At 45.2% G+C, this 18,328-nt stretch overlaps 1 protein-coding gene across 2 annotated transcripts; it reads left to right on the top strand.

Moving 5' to 3' along the window:
* The first annotated feature begins 1,360 nt into the window (after nt 1-1,360).
* Nucleotides 1,361-16,295, top strand: HAL (histidine ammonia-lyase). Of its 2 annotated transcripts, XM_074575471.1 has the most exons (20): nt 1,362-1,694; nt 2,144-2,204; nt 2,382-2,409; nt 2,708-2,782; nt 2,883-2,955; nt 3,044-3,110; nt 3,313-3,350; nt 3,431-3,556; nt 4,806-4,945; nt 6,465-6,512; nt 7,503-7,650; nt 7,735-7,830; nt 7,948-8,006; nt 8,834-8,914; nt 9,781-9,846; nt 9,954-10,119; nt 12,526-12,660; nt 14,187-14,295; nt 14,390-14,459; nt 15,493-16,295. In XM_074575471.1, exons 1-20 carry the CDS (start codon nt 1,448-1,450, stop codon nt 15,640-15,642), a joined length of 1,983 nt encoding a protein of 660 aa, XP_074431572.1. In that variant the 5' UTR covers nt 1,362-1,447; the 3' UTR covers nt 15,643-16,295. The 2 variants fall into 2 exon arrangements, with proteins under 2 accessions (XP_074431582.1, XP_074431572.1); XM_074575481.1 differs by lacking the exons at nt 8,834-8,914; nt 9,781-9,846 and having other exon boundaries at nt 1,361-1,694.
* Nucleotides 16,296-18,328: the final 2,033 nt, after the last annotated feature.

Below are 18,328 nucleotides of genomic sequence, written 5' to 3'. Positions count from 1 at the left end.
ATGCTGCTCCTCTGAATGAGTGACAACTTCTGCTGGAAAACTCACTGGAAAGAATTTTTCTAGATTTCACGTTAGAAATTAACACAATTCCTTTTGTTCACTCCCAAAGTCTAATTAGGCTTCACCGGAATGAACGGGGATTCTCTGGGGCAAGGCGCTGGTAGGAGGAAGGGGCATCTGGTGTTAACAGGTTCTGGTTGCAGCTATCAGATTGCAGTAGAAACTCCTGTTCTTTGTTTTAGAAATGTTATGTGTTAACTCATTTTGGGGTAACGTTTTGTTGTAAAAGCCCACATATCGTACACAGTGATTTGGCAGTTGGAGTTCATGCTGCCAGCTAATCTGGATTTCTTGCTGTCAGAGCCAGAAAACAAATAAAATAGTGGGAAGCACGGCTTTCGCCGGCATTGTCCTGCTCTGCCGGGGCAATGTGCCCCACATAGAGACTTCCACCCATGGGTCTCGAGGTAAAATTCCCTACAATAATTCACCCCAGGCAGGTGCACCTTATAGTATTCCCTTTGCCTGGGAATGCTTTTGTGGGTAGCATGGACTACAAGTGTTGTCATTGTGTTGTATTTAAAGACAAAGGTATTTTCCTCTTCTGTGTTGACATGGTCGTTGCTAAACTTTATTTTGGCACCATCTTAACAGGTATTTCTCCATATCTTTTCTGCTTTGCATCTGCCGGCAAAAGCAGCCGTGGTGGAGCAGCACCAGGCTCCGTAGTCGCAGGCGTGGCCTAAAATTCATGCTACCTGCTGTGGCAGCATCTTCCAGAGCATAAACGAAAGGGTAATGGAGGGAAACTCGTTAATCCCCTTCCCTATGATACAAAATGATGTTCTATAATTTCGGTTTGGACTGAGCAAAGCAGGCTTGCTGCCTGCCCTGGGCAGAGGTGTTTGGGTGTAATCCAGTCTCCTCTCAATCCTGGCAGCCATGGCCAACCCCCAGTAACGGGGTGACTCTCTCCCAGCCCTGTCCCTCATGGGGGTTTTCATTGGTGGGATGTACTGCCAGGTGACAACTCTGTTAACTTTTGTTAAACCCTGAAGTTTTTAGAATGGTTGCATTCCAGTTTAGTCTGATTTATTTATCTATTTTGGCTACATAAACTCCAGCTCCCAGATTTTCATTTCTCTCCTCCTGATGTGATCGTTGGAAAAAAAAAAAACAAAAAATCCTGTGGTCATAGGTGGGTTTTTTCCGCCTTTCTCTGAAAAGGGTGTGCTCCCTGGGTTTGGTTTGATTGGATGAAGTCACCTAGATACATCGATCTCGCTTATTTACAAAGGTGGGGATTTGGGGGGTGGATTTTTGCCTCTATCTGATTGCGACACTGGACTCCAGCTAGACTGCCGCTCTTCAGGCCATCGCGTGGTAGATGTAAGACGGCTGCAGGCTGCAGCCCTTCTCGGTCAAGGGACAGTTTTGGAGAGAAAGCATGCCGAGATACACGGTGCACGTGCGAGGAGAATGGCTGGCAGTGCCCTGCCTAAACCCGACGAACACAATCAGGTGGCTGGGGAAGGAGGCCGTGAGACGCTACATGAAAAACAAACCCGACAACGGGGGATTTGCCTCGGTGGAAGAAGTAAAATTTTACATTCGAAGGTGCAAGGGACTTGGCTTGCTGGATCTTGACGATACGGTGGAGGATGCTCTGGAGGACAATGAATTTGTCGAAGTCGGTAAGCAAAACCTTTAGCAACGTGTCACAGAGTCACCGTGTTGGCATCTGAGTCAGCAAAATCTTGTTTAGTTTATCCAAAACTGCATCTGAGACACTGTCTGCCATTTTTATGGCAAAATACCAAAATGCACCCTTAGTTTTTCAAGTGTAGAACTATATGAGGCATAGAAGTTACAGGGTTCTATATACATCATTTGTATATGATATATATGTTAAACGATTGTATGGGATATGGAGCATGTGTCTAAGGCTTGGGTGGCTCCTTTGCCTTTAGCATACCTTAAATAAGCTACATGGTCTCTTGTTATTTTCCTAGAAGCATACAAATATATTTGAAGCTGATAACTGCAAATTAGAATTCTTACTGGTGTGTATTGCAATGAACAGCAAATATATATGTAGAATGCAATTTAATCCTGTTCATGTTTATTTACTTATTTCTTCTAGTTATAGAAGGAGATATAATGTCTCCAGATTTCATACCATCTCAGCCAGAAGGAGTTCATTTGTATCCTTTTTTTGAGCATTCTCTGAACATTTTTTTATAGTTGCAGATGTATAATTTCCTATATTTCCCTGTTCTTTTAGTGTTCCTTCATTCTTAAAACACATTGCCAGCTGTAATCGAATGGTCACTACCTGTGAAATCCTGTCTGCCCTTTATTTTCCTTTACAGAACTTTCAGATACAGCAAATACCGAGAACCGGAACAGGTAGGAATCGCCAATGATTTCACAACTCGGTAACAAATCCTGCCGTTCCCCAGAACGGGCCGAGAGTTGATCCACTGCGGCATTCACAAGAGCAGGGGCTGTTAGACTGGCTGGGTCCAGGGATCTAAATTATAATGTGTTTATTGTGTTTTTGTTAGCGAGTTCCTGTCTTAAGAATGAGTGTGAGCAAGCTTCCTGTCACTCTGAGTTTTGACTGTGTTGGTTTTTTTTAATTCTAATTATTAAGCAACTATATATGTATACGTATCCCAAACTAAAAAGTGGTTTTTTTGTGTAGTATATTTCTTTGGATGGCAACAGCTTAACAACGGAGGACTTGGTCAATTTAGGAAAGGGGCTCTACAAGATAAAGGTAAAGATCCTGAACAAACACAGCTAAGAATTACATGTTTATCTTCCTACAGTTAAACTTAAATAATGACAGATAAACTTATGTTTAAACTACGTTGTAGCTCACACCTGAAGCTGAAACTAAAGTCAAACAATCGCGAGAAGTGATTGAAAGGATTGTAAAGGAACAGACAGGTAAATATTTTTACCTCGAACTATTAATCGCTTAGAGAACCTTATCGAGTTTATCCCCTACTTAACCAGCAGTGTACGTTTCTTCCAGTTGTTTATGGAATCACCACGGGGTTTGGGAAGTTTGCCAGGACTGTCATCCCAAACAGCAAGCTGATGTAAGTTGCGTGTGCGGCTTTTCCCATCCTTTCCTTTCCTTCCTCTCAGGAAAGGAAGAGGAGGGAGCAGTTGACTCTCTACATTTACAGTCCGTCGTTAGATGAGAGGGCTGCTTCGGTAGTTCCCTTTGCTTTGTGCAAAATAAAACCTGACAAGACTTATTTAGAGTTTTGCATATTTTGTGGTTTTTTTTTTCCATAGGGAGCTTCAAGTGAACTTGGTTCGTTCACATTCTGCAGGTAATGAGAACTCACTTGGCGTTTTCCCTTTTCTGCCGCTGTTGGTAGCGGGCTGGTAACCGAGAGGGTTCCTCTTTCAGGTGTGGGGAAACCTTTGAGCCCAGAGAGGTCTCGCATGCTGTTGGCGCTGAGAATCAATGTCCTAGCAAAAGGATACAGTGGAATATCCCTAGAAACGCTCCAGCAAGTCATTGAAGCCTTTAATGGTAAAAAGATGCTTAAAGAAAATCTCCATTTACCCTTTTTTTTTTTTTTTCCTTTAACTGTTTCGTTAAAGGGTGTAGCCCAGAGCATCAAGCTATGGATGTTGGTCTTTTGACTTGGTAGTTGTGAGAGATCAGGACCAAAACTCAGCTGCGACTGGTCCTGTAGAAGACCATGATTAGAGACCATTCCTCTGTTGAAGAACATGGGGTGTGAGCAGGAGCGACAGAAAAGGCTGAGAGAAAGGGATGCAACAGGTCCAAGTTTAGAAAATGAGCCCCTGAGAGGTCAAGTAATTAGTTCAAGGCTAAGCTTGACTGAGAGCATGGCTGACTCTGGGTGAGCTCTGCTGCCAAGATTCAAGTCTCTAACTTTTGTCCTGTCGCATGTGCCACCATCTTTTGGCATTTGGATTTTTGGTATTTCTACCATGTAGAAAACTGCACATGTTGGTGTTCGTCAAGCAGACCCACTTGAGCAGCACCTGTTCTTGTGAGCAGACCCCCTGAGACCTACGCAGGTGTTCATGAGCAAGGGCTACAAGGCAGCTGCGCAGAAGCAGACGGCCGGTCGCCAGCTCACGTGGCCACTGCTATCAAATCATTTAAAGCTGGGTGGCCTTGCTGGACGCTGCAGCAGGGCACCCAAAGGGGTGGCTATGCTGTTCATTAGCTGGTATCCATTAACGGTCCCTCCGGTGAGGCATGCCAAAGTGGCTGTGATGACCAACGAGCACCTTCTCTCTCTGCACAGTGTTGCCCTCTGCTGCACAATCCTCTTCCTCCTTTTTCTCCTCCCCCCTTCTCCCACAGCAGGTGAAGGAGCCGCAATTCAGTGTTTAGCTCTGCAAAAGAAGCGAAGCAGACTGGTCTCTTCCCTGCTTTTTCCTCAGTTCCTTGGGCTCTGTTCCTTCATTTCCACACTTTCAGTGCTCGGAGGGCTGGGGTGGGGGGGAAGGGGGCTCAAAGATTGTTTGTAGGAGTCACCCAGCGTGTGGCTGTAGATGCAATCACCCTGGGCTGTGATCCCCCAGTCCAGAACTAAATGCAGCAGGGAGTTGATTTCTTTATGAACTGTCGCGAGCCTGCAAGCAGGGCCAAATCCCAGTCTGCAATGAGAGCAGTCCTGTTGGTGCCATTGACCATGACTGCAAGGGTGTTACTGTGGCCGCGTTCATGGGCTGGTTTCTCTGTTTTCCAAGGAGCATATCGAGGGGAAGCTCTAACACGATGGTTTTTCTTTTCTTTCTAGCGTCCTGCCTTCCTTATATCCCTGAGAAAGGGACAGTTGGAGCCAGCGGCGACTTGGCCCCCCTCTCTCATCTTGCTCTGGGATTAATCGGAGAGGGAAAGATGTGGTCCCCAAAGAGTGGCTGGGCTTATGCTAAATATGTAAGACTCATGCAGCTGATTGATTGGTTGGGTTTTTTTTCTGCTTGCTGGCTCATTTGCCAAACTGCATGTAGCTTTGAGAGAAAGACAGCTTTTGCTCAGGTTAATAACAGGTAAGAGTCTTCGGATTTTTTTGTACCGGCTTGAATCGGGACTAGGTTGCCTTTAGCAACTCATCCTCTGCCTTGAGGAAGGTGGATCCATGAGAATGGAATAACTGATTCACATATCACCGGAGCAGATATGAACATGCAGCATGTTATTAAGTCCTAAAGAAATATCATGTCATAGTATTGCAATACAAGAAACTGCGGTGACATCAGTTGGGACCTGGAGAGAGGGACAGGATGTGTTATCAGCTTTGAAAGAACTGTTCCTACATCTTCAGCTCCATAAACATCAACACTGTTCCAACAAACACACGAGCACCTCTCAAATTCAAAACTTCAAATGCTGAGAGTAACTGGAGATTTACTGGAGGCAGTAAATCACTAAAATTTCTACTGATTTTATAATGGCGTTAAGTGAACACACAGGTTTGGACATCTCATTTTTGATAGATTAACTAGTGTTACAGGGAACCTTTATAGCATCCTCTGTTAAAAGATGGAAGCTGTACAATGGAATTATTTTTTAATTAATTGTTATTCTGTCACTAATACATCAGCAGATTGATCTAGTGCTGAATATGTCCAAGTCTGGCCCCTCCCTACTCCCTTTCATGGTAGGTTCTGCTACACCTCTCTCTCGTATATTCAAATATTTGAACACCAGATTCGAATATTTGAACACCGGATTTATTCATGGATTGATAGCTGTACCGTCACTGTAGGCTGGAGAGGTACTGAGAACTACACAGGGAGAGGGGTAGGTGAGAAGCAGGCCAGTCTGTTGTGGACCTTCAGGACCAGAAATTATAGTTGAACACCTCTGAGATGTGTTACCTCTTCAGTTGGAAAGGCTGAGAGGACTCTAATCAGAGTCAAGGTTATAGCTTTCCTCCATTTCCCACAAGAGCGATTGCCCTGTGGAATAGACGCGTATAGAATAAACTCAGTAGGACTCTTCCTGTCATTGGAGATTTTCTATAGAAAGGGTTGGGGAATCATTTATGAAGGAATAGTTTATGCGAAGCCAAACTTGCTACGAGGCAGGGCGTAGGCAGAACCACCTTCCCAGGCTGTTTCCAGCCTTCTCTCCTGTTATTCTCGCCCATCAGCTAATACATGGTAGATGTTAATGGGCTGTGACAGTATTTCACTTCAGCGCTCCTACTGCCTTCTTTTACTGGCACTGGGAAAAGAAGTGCTAGTTTGGAAGCCCCCAAGTGCTGTCCTTTCTTTAGCCCAGCACAAAAAAATATTTTAAGTGGTTGTGCTATAAAGCTCTTTTTCTCCTTTCGCTTGAGGAATTTGTTAATATTTTTATTTATAGAAACATTTAAGATCTAAAAGTTTTGGTGGCTGAATTGCCAAAAAACTTTTTTCATTAATTACCTTGTCATTAAACTCCTTCACAGGTCCTGGAAGCCCACGGTCTGAGACCAATTACCTTGAAACCAAAAGAGGTAATAAAGTATAATGATGCCAGCTGATGAAAACAAGCATAGTGAATGCTTTGTGAATGCTTTATACTTACGATTTAAGCCTGAAATTAATTAACAGGCATATTAAATCAAGCTCCAGAATGATATTAATGAAGTATTTTCAGGCGTGGGATTCACCTCTCCTAGTGTCACCCTACCTGACTTGAAATGTCAGACCCAACCTTGATGCTTAAATTGGCTCTGTGGTCATCTTCAGAAAACACTTTATAGCATCCTGAAACAACTGTCTAAGAAGCCCTCTCAAGGTACCTATCTACCCTTTGACAATAACAGGAGCTCAGATGACTGACTTGAACCAGGTATCTGAATTCTAGATCATTAAAACTAGGTGAGATGACTCTCACTCCAAGTATTAACATTTATGTGGGAGCACAACAGATTTGAGGGCTCCGATAAGGGGCCTCAGGAGCTGAAAAACAGCACCAGGACCAAGAAGGCAAATCCAGGCAAATGGAAGGCTCCCATGGACCTCATGTTTGTTTAGAACAAACTTGAAGCTAGTTTTAACTGAACTCAACAAGTCTTTTAAAGCAGTTATAACTTGTAATTCTGTTTTAATTCTCTGCTTCCCATGATGGGGTTTTGCACCCGCCCATGCTCATAGCTTCTTTGGTTTAACTAATAACTTATGAAGACATTAATAAAAAAAGCATTCCACTTCCAAAGAACTGGAGAAGAACAGAGATTTCCTGTACTTTTTTTTGCTTAATCTGGAAGTAACATGACATAAACCTCTTGCTTGGAACTACTGGATTTCCAAGGGTGTGTATAATGACTTAGTAGGGTCATGACCATTGACAATTTATGTAGCAAAGATGCCCAGTCAAGCATTTTATGATTTCAGGACAATCCCAGGAAGCTGAGCAAAGGTCTTTACCTCATTCATATGAGAAGGAGAATTATCACAGAGGTGGGGAATGAATTTGCTTAACATCTGCTCTCTCTTTGAAGGGTCTGGCCCTCATCAACGGGACACAAATGATCACTTCGCTGGGATGTGAAGCAGTTGAAAGAGCCGGTGCTATTGCTAGACAAGCTGACATAATCGCTGCCCTTACACTGGAAGTCTTGAAGGGTACAACAAGGGCCTTTGACACTGGTGGGTACTGGGCCTTTCCTGTCTGTTTGCTTAACAGCCGTTGACAAGAGAAGCAAAACCTAACAGTCTAACTTGTTTTACTAGATATCCACGCTGTGCGCCCACATCGAGGGCAAGCTGAGGTGGCATTTCGATTCAGGTCTCTTCTAGATTCTGACCATCATCCATCAGAAATAGCAGGTGAACAATCTTGACCTTCACCCTCTCGCGTTACCAGGACAGGCTGGGTCTTTCAGCAGTAGCCCATATGCTTTTGTGTGAGGAATATTTGGTGTTTTCCTCCCTTCTTCCTTCTAGAGAGCCACAGATTTTGTGACCGAGTTCAGGACGCGTACACGATGCGCTGCTGCCCTCAGGTAAAAACTGACTTTTATTTCCTTTCATAGCACTCAAAAAAATGATGATGAAGTTCCCACATCAGAAATACTGTCAACTTTGTGTTGTCTGATTCCATTAGAAGAAGTGGTTTTACCTTGCTTCTCCCTCAGTTCAAAGTTAGTATTAATGGAGACATGTAATTCACTGATCCCCTGCACCCACCCATCAGGCAGACTAACAAAGCTGTGTTCGGATCCGAAAGAGGCCAAGTGTCGGAAGCAGGAGGAAGGTGCCGGTTTCTACTTCAGCAGGCTTTGTAAGGCATTTATTCTGCATTGATGCTAAGACCCATGGCCTGGGGAAAGGTGTTTCCAGAAGGAGCCAGAGTCGTAGGTTGTTCATCTACCTGTAGTATCTCTAACATACTGGAAGAATTCAACCCCGTGGGTTTTAACATGAGCAAAGCTATTAAATCAGAGGAAATAATGAAAGTTAATTAATGAGAGGTTTTGTTTTCTGTGGGGGATTTGTGAGGTTACTTCTCTCCTAATAACACTTCTGCCACTCAATAAGTACCTTATCTTCCATTTAGGGTAAATCAACACAAGCAAGTAAAGAATGACACATTTGGATTTCCCTTTTAGCAATACTGTCATAATAATAGTAAACACAGTCTTTTGGGAGTCTAGGATGGGCGGTGTCCCACAGTGATGCTCCTGATTTGAAGAGCAAATACAAGACCACCTTCGTGTGCGGATGTAGAGACAGGGATGATGGGAAAGAGGGTGCTTGCAGCTCAGTCAGCACCCTGAAGATGAACTAAGTGTGGATACTGATCTCAGGGGGCTAACGTCTTTTGTTCTAGGTCCATGGAATTGTAAATGACACAATTGCTTTTGTGAAGGACATCATGACAACTGAAATCAATAGTGCCACGGACAACCCTGTATCTTTTTTGTTACTTTATTTCTATGTAAAATTTTGCTTGGCCTTTTTTATCCTTTTCTTCTATATAATTATTTGCATAGGAGGCAAAAAAGTCATAACTGGTTTCAATCAATAACTACCATTGGTTGCAATAGCAACCTCTCTTCTTTTCTCCATGTCTGCATTGGTGTTTGCAAGCGTGTGTCTGGGCAAGGAAACCACGTGTGCATGCAGTTTAGCAGATGTTAAATGTTTCCTAGATGAGATTCTATATGCTTATATTGAATATGTAGATAGATTGGTCTTGGCAACCAAATGGACATAAACGGATGGTGACTTGTCATATGAGACAGCTGTTGATGCAGCATGAGTGAAACCTGCACTATAGAGCGAGATTTGTGTCCAGGGAAGACAGACAAAATGTGTGTGGCTGGTAAAGCCTTGTCATGGCTCAGCCTGGTAAACTCTGCGCACAGTTCTTGCATTGGCATTGAGCAAGGCTGGACTCCCCTCTGCAGTGTAAAGACGCTGTGTGTAGACACTTCCATAGCAGATAAGCATTATTGCTTGTAACCTGTCTAAAATTGTATCTGCCGTGGAGAAAATCTACCAAGGAACTGAGAAACCACACTAGGATCCAAACACGCGTGTTTCTTTAACACCCCTCCCCATCCCCAAAGGCAGACCTCGTTTTATGTAGTCTACCTGAAAAAAATAGGAGAACTGAGATGGGGTCTTCATTTTCTGAGAAGTGAACATGAGATGTAACATGAGGTGCTTGCAAATAAAAACCTATCAGCACAAATATTCCTTCTGATTACTGACAGATTAGCTGTCATGTAAACTGTATTTCACTCATGTTTGGGCCTTAACTTCTCCTTAAAGATGGTGTTTGCTGAAAGAGCAGAGACCATTTCTGGGGGAAATTTTCATGGTGAATATCCTGCAAAGGTAACTAAGCGTTTGGAGAAAGAAAAAAAAAAAAAAGAAATCAGTGTCTTTTTGCAGTTTTTTTGTTTGTTTGTTTCTGTCATCTGGTTTAATGTGATCTTTTATAGGCTCTAGACTATTTGGCAATCGGTGTGCATGAACTCGCTGCAATTAGCGAAAGGAGAATTGAGAGGCTCTGCAACCCCTCGCTCAGCGAGCTGCCTGCATTTTTGGTCACTGAAGGAGGCCTGAACTCTGGCTTCATGATTGCCCACTGCACAGCAGCTGCCCTGGGTGAGTCCTTGAGCAATATCATCAGGAGAGCAAGCTAAAAAGACCAATTTTTATCGAAGCAGTTGTAAGGTGGTAGTATATACAAGGGATCTCACTCCTGTTTGCCATCTCTTCTCCACGTGCTTTGTGCTGCCTGGCTGAAAAGTTTGAGCGTTGAGAGCAGCTGCAATTATTTCAGCTCGGGATTCTTTATTCTGCACTGATCCATGGGCATGTTTAGTGCTCCGAGCATGCAAACCTGTAGGTGGACTGTGGTGGGAATGCTTGCCTGCTTGCATCTTTGGGGGATTGGCAGGGAGTGCTCTGATTTACAGCCACCAACGTAAGAGCTCTGGCTGAAATCAGTGACAGCTGCGTCCCCAGGAGTCGGCAAAGCAGCTCAGATAGGGCTGTAATTAACAGCAAACAGTGCAGGCAACAAACATAATCTGTCTGAGCCCCTCTGCTGAACCTGGAACCTCTGCTTGAATAGTTACGGTTTGTAAGCAGGGGATACCTCTACTTCCCACTATCACGGGGACGCCGCTTGTCTCAAAGATGGGCCTGATACCCTTAGTACTCGATGTCTCTGTTTGGCGGCCAGGTCTGTACATCAATATCAGACTTCACAGTCCTCAGGAGACCGGAGTTCCCAGGGCTGGTTATTGGAGGAGCACGCTAAAAATAAGCGTTAGTACATTTTTCCTCTAGTGCTCAAGACTAAGGCAACAAGAAGCCTGCTGGCCGCTGGGATATGACAGCTCAAAGGTTCAGGAAAGCAGGAGCCAACATAAAAATAAACGTGCTATGAGTAGAGGGTAAATTATAAAAGATACAAACAGACAAAGGAGGAGAGGATGTCAGATAAGTGTGTAGATAAACATCCTGCAGAAAAACAATCAATGAACTAAATCAATGTAATAAAGGAACCTTACCTAGAGGCCATTTTGGGAAGTGGGGCTGGAAAAGGAGCTGAAGTGCTCATCCCCTTGTTCAGAGGCTGGAAACTTTTCCTTTTGGCTGGGCAGACTTTAGGATGGCTCCAGGCCTTAGCTGTTGCTTGGCTTCAGGTTTTGCAGCTCACTTCTGCAACCTGGAGGGAGAGATTCTGGGGTGTTCGTGGTCTCTGCTGCAGACAATGAAAATGACAGCCCCGCCTCCTAACTCATCGCTGCGCTGACACCAGGAGTCTGTGGGTTAAAACCATCTTTCCTCTGGTCAAAACAGCCAGGAATTTATCTAAAAATGAAGTTTGAGCCTTTTTTTTTTTTTCTTTTAACACAGTACTACTAGTATTTTTAAAGCCACTCCGCCAGTGTCTAAGGTGTTTGCGTACCAGCTAGTGTTGTTCACTCCCAGGGTTAATAGATAAAACTGGGGAAAAAAAAAAAAAAAAAAAAAAAGATGTTTTGCAATGCTGCTGGATGCATCTCTCCCTTCTTCTCTGGTAGCACTGTGCCCGCCAAACCGAGCTGTTTGCCGCAGCCACACGCAGCCTCTCTGGGACCTGCCCGAATGCGCCAGCTGGGCTCTGGCCCTGGACTGTGTCACTCCAGCCTATTTGCAATTGGTGTCACCACCTCTCTGTTGCTCTTGTTGCTTTTCTGCAGCTCTTAATTTGGTGAGGGCCTTAGGCGGCGTCCTGCTGGGCTTCAGAAGGAAAAGGTCTGCCTGCAGCCAGAGCGCTGTGAATGCTGACTTCCTTTCTTCTCTTCTAAAGAACAAGTCTCAACAACCTTGAATTGTTGTTGGGTGGTGCCTACAGCCCTCCCTGCAGCCAAACTCCCCAAACACCCAGCTTTCACAGCTGGAACGCTCCCTCCCTCAGGGGTGTTTGGATGTGGGCAGCCTGGTAGCGAGGCGAGGAGGGTGGGAGAGGATTCGTACCGTGCTCCCGCAGCATCTTCATGGAGCAAGTTCTGCAAGTGCCTCAGCTCCGATGGGAAGAGACCAGACGCTGATCTCTAGTTCTCTTCTCGGAACCAGGCTAGGAGCAGGATCTGTGACAAAAACAGAGAGAACCAACGTTCTCCACAAAGAGTTGCCCTGAAGTAACAGGCAAGAGCAGGCTTGTATTTCGGTTATGCTGTCCACTCGTTTTCTTCTTCAGTTTCCAGCAGGCCTTTGAGCCAGAGCAGCCCAACCCCAGAGGTGGGGGAGGATTGAGCAGTCTTTCTGTATTTCTTTAATATTTGCTTTTAAAGACTGAAATTTGTTCCGGTTTTCAGAGGCAACGGTAGTTTTCAAGGTGTTTATTACAAATCACTCAGTCCAGGTAAAACATGCACGCATTCTCCGAAGAGGAGCGATAGCTGGATTCTCTGCTGTCACCCGAGGTGGCGGACAGGTTCCTTGCTCCAGGTTGGCCGTTGCTTCTGGTGCCTCTTGCCCATTCTGTCCTATATTCATTGCACTGGATTTTTGCAGTTTCTGAGAACAAAGCCTTGTGCCACCCCTCTTCTGTGGATTCTCTCTCAACCAGTGCTGCTACGGAGGATCACGTGTCCATGGGAGGATGGGCTGCAAGGAAAGCTTTGAGAGTTATTGAACACGTGGAACAAGGTAAAATTAAAATGCTGATTTCCAGACAGACCCCTTGTGTATGTAACTAGATGAAGGTATTAGTGCCATACTTTTTAGATATATTTTAAGAAAAAAAGGAGTTAATGCATCTGAAAGAAGTATCTAAAGAATATTATATTAAGTATGTACTTTTACAAGCATTTGGATCTTTCTAACAGAAATGAGGTAAATCCAGCACTCGGTGTTTCTTGTGAAACAAAGCTGCTTACTGCAGGACACTCAGCAAAACTTTCCTCTCTTGCTTACAAGGACAGATCACTCTCTCGCTTTTTATTTCTTTACTTCTTTATTTATTTGGCAGATGGTGTGCTTAGATGCAGATGTCAGCTGTTAGTGGAAGAGCGCAGTAATACAGGGCACACAAATACTAAACTCGCTTGCCTGCTTAAGTTTATACATTTGAGTGCTCTGAAGAGTTCATTCTATAGAAATACATTTTTTGTGTGCAGACATGAGTTTGAGAAACTGTGTGTTTCAACAACATGCTCAGAAACAGTTTGTCCTATATCCAGTTGGTTCACTTAGTTTCTTGGATGAATTGGCTTGTGAAAATGAGGAACTAATGCCAATAATGATCAGGTGTGAGGTGGGCAGATATGGTGCAAACTTCTCCAGATAGAAGGCTGTATTTCAAAGCTCTGTAATTTTACTGGTGCTTTCACGTGGGCTCTTGCAAGCTTTGTGGGCAGAACTTTCTTTTATAGCTCAGGCCCCTTTCTTCACAATCCTAAAGAGGTTTTCTGATTTATGATGATGGCCATTAATTTGAGTATTCAAGATACCCTAGAGGAGATTCCTATGGATTTAAGACTGTGGTGACCAGGAGTTCCTGGCACACTGAAAGGTCTGGATGGCACAGCACCCAAAATCTGCTTGCTAAAATGCTGGATGCTGCGCCCAGCACCATCCATATAATGGTCCTGCTGCTGGGCTCTCTCTCTCGGGCCTGCGGATCCACCAGTCTTTTCACATTGCCTGAAACTCTATCGTGTTGAGCCTAGAGCACAAGTCTTATGAGAAGTGGCTGAGGGAACTGAGATTGCTTAGTTTGGAGGAAAGGAGGCTGAGGGGAGACCTTATCACTCTCTACAACTACCTGAAAGGAGGTTGTAGCGAGGTGGGGGCCAGTCTCTTCTCCCAAGTAACAAACGGTAAGACAAGAGGAAATGGCCTCAAGTTGCTCTAGGGGAGGTTTAGGATGGATATTAAGAAAAATTTCTTCACCGAAAGGGTTATTAAATATTGGAACAGGCTGCCCAGGGAAGTGGCTGGGTCACCATCCCTGGAGGTATTTAAAAGACAGGTAGACATGGTGCTTAGGGACAAGGTTTAGTGGTTGTTTTGCACTGTTAGGTTAATGGTTGGACTTGATGATCTTAAAGGTCCCTTCCAGCCTAGACAATTCTATGATTCTATATTGGCCGGAACAAACGCCAGGGATAGCTTTATAAGGGAAACCTCACCTAGAACCGCCAAAAATATCATTTGCTGTTCTGATTTTCTAGTTCTGGCTATTGAACTGCTCGCAGCCTGCCAGGGCATTGAATTCCTACGCCCTCTGAGAACGACAACCCCATTGGAGAAGGTCTACGACCTTGTGCGCTCCGTTGTGAGGTAAGATCAGATAAACGCCTCCCCCAGCCTGGAGAGCGGCTGCCAGTGGCGGTGGTTAATGTTTGGCCAATGTTCACAATGTGTCGTGTTATAGGCCCTGGATGAAGGATCGCTTCATGGCCCCAGACATCGAAGCAGCTCACAGGCTGCTCGTGGAGCAGAAGGCAAGTGTTGACTTTCGTAACGTGCTGTAGGACTGTCCTGAGGAGCGCGCTACACCTCTGCTTTGGAAATACCCCTCCACGTGTTCACTAGATGGCCTCTCTAAAAGCACTTCTCTGCCTGGGGCGAACCCACCAGATGTTCTGAGATTTGGTTTTCCCTAGTTTTGGTGGGATAGATTTAGAAATCAGTTCCTAAACTTGCCCTGTGTAATAAATAGCTTACATTATCAAATCTGGTAGGGTCCAGACATAGGTCCAACTTTGAATTGTTTGAGGGCAGGGTTCTGTAACCCCACAGATGTCCAGAGAAATCAGTAGTCTCTCCAGATGGTCATCCTCATTCCTGGGGCAGGGAGGCTTCCCCAGCGTGGAGGCCCTTGGGCATGGTCCGGAAGCAATAAGGGGATGTGGATGAGGGAATAGCAGTGGTGAAATGCGTTAACCTGGGCCAAGTGTTTGTCCAGCTATGGGATCTATCTATTTCATTTGTTTGTAAAATACAAGTAACAGAAGAATTGAGGAAAGTAAATAAATGGGAGAAGCAAATCCCCCCTCCCCCCGCTTTTTTTTGGTTGCCTTGCAGCCCTCACAGGAAGAGAGACAAAGGAGGCTGTAAAACATTTTCCTTTTCTTCCTTAAACCCCAGCTGCTGTCCCTTCCCCTTTTTCTTTGTCCATGCCAGCTGCCATTTTGCTTCCCCGGCCCCTTCATGACCGAGTGGTTTTGTAGCAAGTGACAGCGATCCCCTCCCAACTATTGCACACAGAGCATTAACCTGGTAACAAGACAAGACGCAACGTTTTTGCCTTGAGTCCTTTCACCTTGTTCCCCTGGAGGTGTGTCTTTTCCCATCCTCTGTCAACTCCATCCAGATGCTCTTCACCGCACCTCACTCTGTATCTGTGTAGCTCTGTGATTCTCACCTCCATCCCAATAACTTTTCTACAGGGTTTCCTGAACTTGCGCGTTGATGTCTGACCTGACCTTTTTTTTTTAACCTCTGACTCTGCTGTTTCAATTTCTTGTCTCGCAGGTGTGGGAGGTGGCTAAACCTTACATTGAGAAGTACAGGAGGGAACACATTCCTGAATCGAGACCCATTTCACCAACAGCATTCTCCCTGGGATTGCTGGAAATGAAGACGGGTGTTGATCATGACCACGGGCATCAGGATGAACTTTAAGAGCTATGGTCCTCTGGTAGAGAGCAGATCCCCTCCGGGACCTTGCCTGAGGGTGGCTGTTCTACTCAAACTCAACGTGGTTTCTCCAGGTGACCCAAAGGACCTGATGTCTAGCACATACAGATAATAGAGAAATAGCTCACTCGTTTCCTCACATGTGAAAGACAGCTTTGTCATGACAGTGTGGTTTTGACTGAATTTCCTGAGCTTCCAAGCACAAAACATTCTGACTCCTGCTGATACCAGGGGATGTTTTATACAGGGCCTCCTGTATTTGTTTCATTAGTTCTTCGCTTCTTTTCTCTTCATCTGTGCCAATGATACCATACAGCCTGGGTTTGATATTCTCACCCTTTTTTTTTTCCTCTTTGGGGAATTGGTGTGGTGCCCTTCGTTCTGCCACAAGCAAAATTATCTTTACACTAAATTATCCTCTTTTTTGCAGATCATATGTGAGGTACAGGTTCTTGTATAACAAGAGCATTTTTAGAGCAGGTGCTTCACAAATCAGAAAAGCTGTGTGCATAAAAATGTGCTACGGATATCATTGCTCCAGAACAAATATATTGTATTCTGGTGATGGACTACACTTAATGCAGCTTTCCGAGAGCTATGGGCTCACACCTGCAATAAATAAACTGAGGCTTCACATACGGCTGCAGCAATCTGTTTTCCTGTCATGTGTGATGATGAAAACGTAAAGCAAAAGCTTAATTTGGAAAGAAGGAGGACAGGTGGACCAGGGGCCAGGAAAGGGGGAGGAGGAGGAGGAGGAGCTGTAGGAGTGGTGGATGTGAACCAATGCTAAAGCAATAGCGCCAAGCTCTACACTCCCATGGCTCACCAGGTATCTGCCTGGCTGCCGAGGGCTCCATCCCCACAGAGGGGCTCGTGTCGTAGCGTGCTCCCTGTTACAACACTGACCTGTGGCACAGGCTTTAGTTTGCAATGGAAGAGCCGGGACTTAGACTTCACATGATGGAGCAGTGACGGCATGTTAAGGCTGGTTAACAACCATCAGCCTTGGCACTACTGGCCCGATACCCACGGCTGCGAGGCGTTCGGTGCGGGCTGGAAATATTTCCAGGCTATAGGCTTGTGCTGCAAGGGGATGCCAAAGTGCTTGTGTGGGGCTTCCATCGCATGTCTGAGACCTTCTGTGTCAAATGTGCCCTGAGGAGACAACTCATGCCTGTTGGCAAGCTGGCAGGCAGACACCTAACCTGGCCAGAAGACCTGAGAAATAGGCTACCCACCCATGGCACATTGGCTTCTAGCTGAGCTCCTTCCTCCTGGGCCTGATTTGCAGCATCTCCAGCCTCCATCTCTCCCTTATGTGCCAAGTAAGCTGCTACCCTTTCAGCTCAAGGCTCTCTATAGCAGCTGTACCTCAAACTCCCCCTGAAGCTGTTCCATTTTGTATAAAATCAAGTATTAACTAAAATCAAGCATGAGAACGAACAGCCAGGCATACATCTTGTAGGCTCAACCATTTTCTTTCAGCCTCACGTTATGGCTAAACAATACGGTTCCTTCAGCAGCAAAGCTGGCAGAAGTTCCTACCCACTTTGCTGTTACCTACGCTGGGCTCCCGGCCGCTGCAGGAGCCAGCACAGTGAATGTCATCGCTGACGTGAGTCACTTTAAAAACAAGCAAACAAAATCTTCCTGCGTTTCGGTGTGGCTGTGCTTTCGCCGGCCAGGACTACGTAGCTGGCCATCAGGAACCACTTAAGCCAGCTGCGCCACTGAAGTATAACCACATCCTCTAACTGCAAACCTGCCACTAATTATAGCCCTGGGGCATACTCGGCTACTGGATTCAGCCAAGGTGGTTGGGCAAGCATGTGGTTTGACTTTCCCATCAGAACCAGAGCTCCTGTGTGAGAGGAGAATCCCTTCACATCAGCAGTTTCAGGCCATGAATTCCTGTCCAGCAAGAGAATATTTGAGGTTTTCCTTATGCAGTCTTGAGCTCCCAAATGCCTTAGGGACTTCAGAGAAGAGGTGCTGGGCATTTCTTCCCACCCACCTCAGCCTTGGGCTGCCTGGGAGCAAGGGACCACCAGCACACGCTGCAGCAGGGTGGCCTCAGCTTTGCCCCACACCTAGGCAAAGCCAGGAGGCACCGTGCCGGCCTCACACTGCATTTCAGAAATGCCTGCGCTCCTGCCCTGACAGCTTTCCCCAGCTGCCTGCATAAACGTTATTTATGAAGGCTGCCTTGGGCAGAATGGACCGTGCGATCGCACACTTCAGATGTTCTTCCAAGCTCTATAAAAACAAATGTCCACACCCACATCTGGTGCAACATCTGCTTGCAGGAAAACGCGTCTAGTGGCGGGAATGCCATTAAATTGTTTTAAAAACTGATTGAGTTAGCTAGCCTGGCTCAAATAAAGCACGAACAAAGATACTTTATGGGGTCCCTTACATATTTTGGGTATTAACAGATGTGTCCAAGGCTCAGGAAGATCAGAAGGTCATAATAAACCTCATACATTTTTGTGATGGCTTTCAAATACCTGTTAATCAGAATGAGACTGTTGTCCTTCCTCGGGGGTCTGGTTCACTAAAGCATTCTGCTCTGTACCACAGGTTATGTCACCTGCTTATACCAATAATTATTTTTGACACTATGTTTTTCATGTGTGTCAGGTGTAGTTTTATGACTTCACCTTCAGAA

This window comes from Larus michahellis, chromosome 1, assembly GCF_964199755.1.
Source record: "Larus michahellis chromosome 1, bLarMic1.1, whole genome shotgun sequence".
NCBI lineage: Eukaryota > Metazoa > Chordata > Aves > Charadriiformes > Laridae > Larus > Larus michahellis.
Note: the sequence above shows the minus strand (reverse complement) of the source record. Positions and strands in the feature narration are given on the sequence as shown.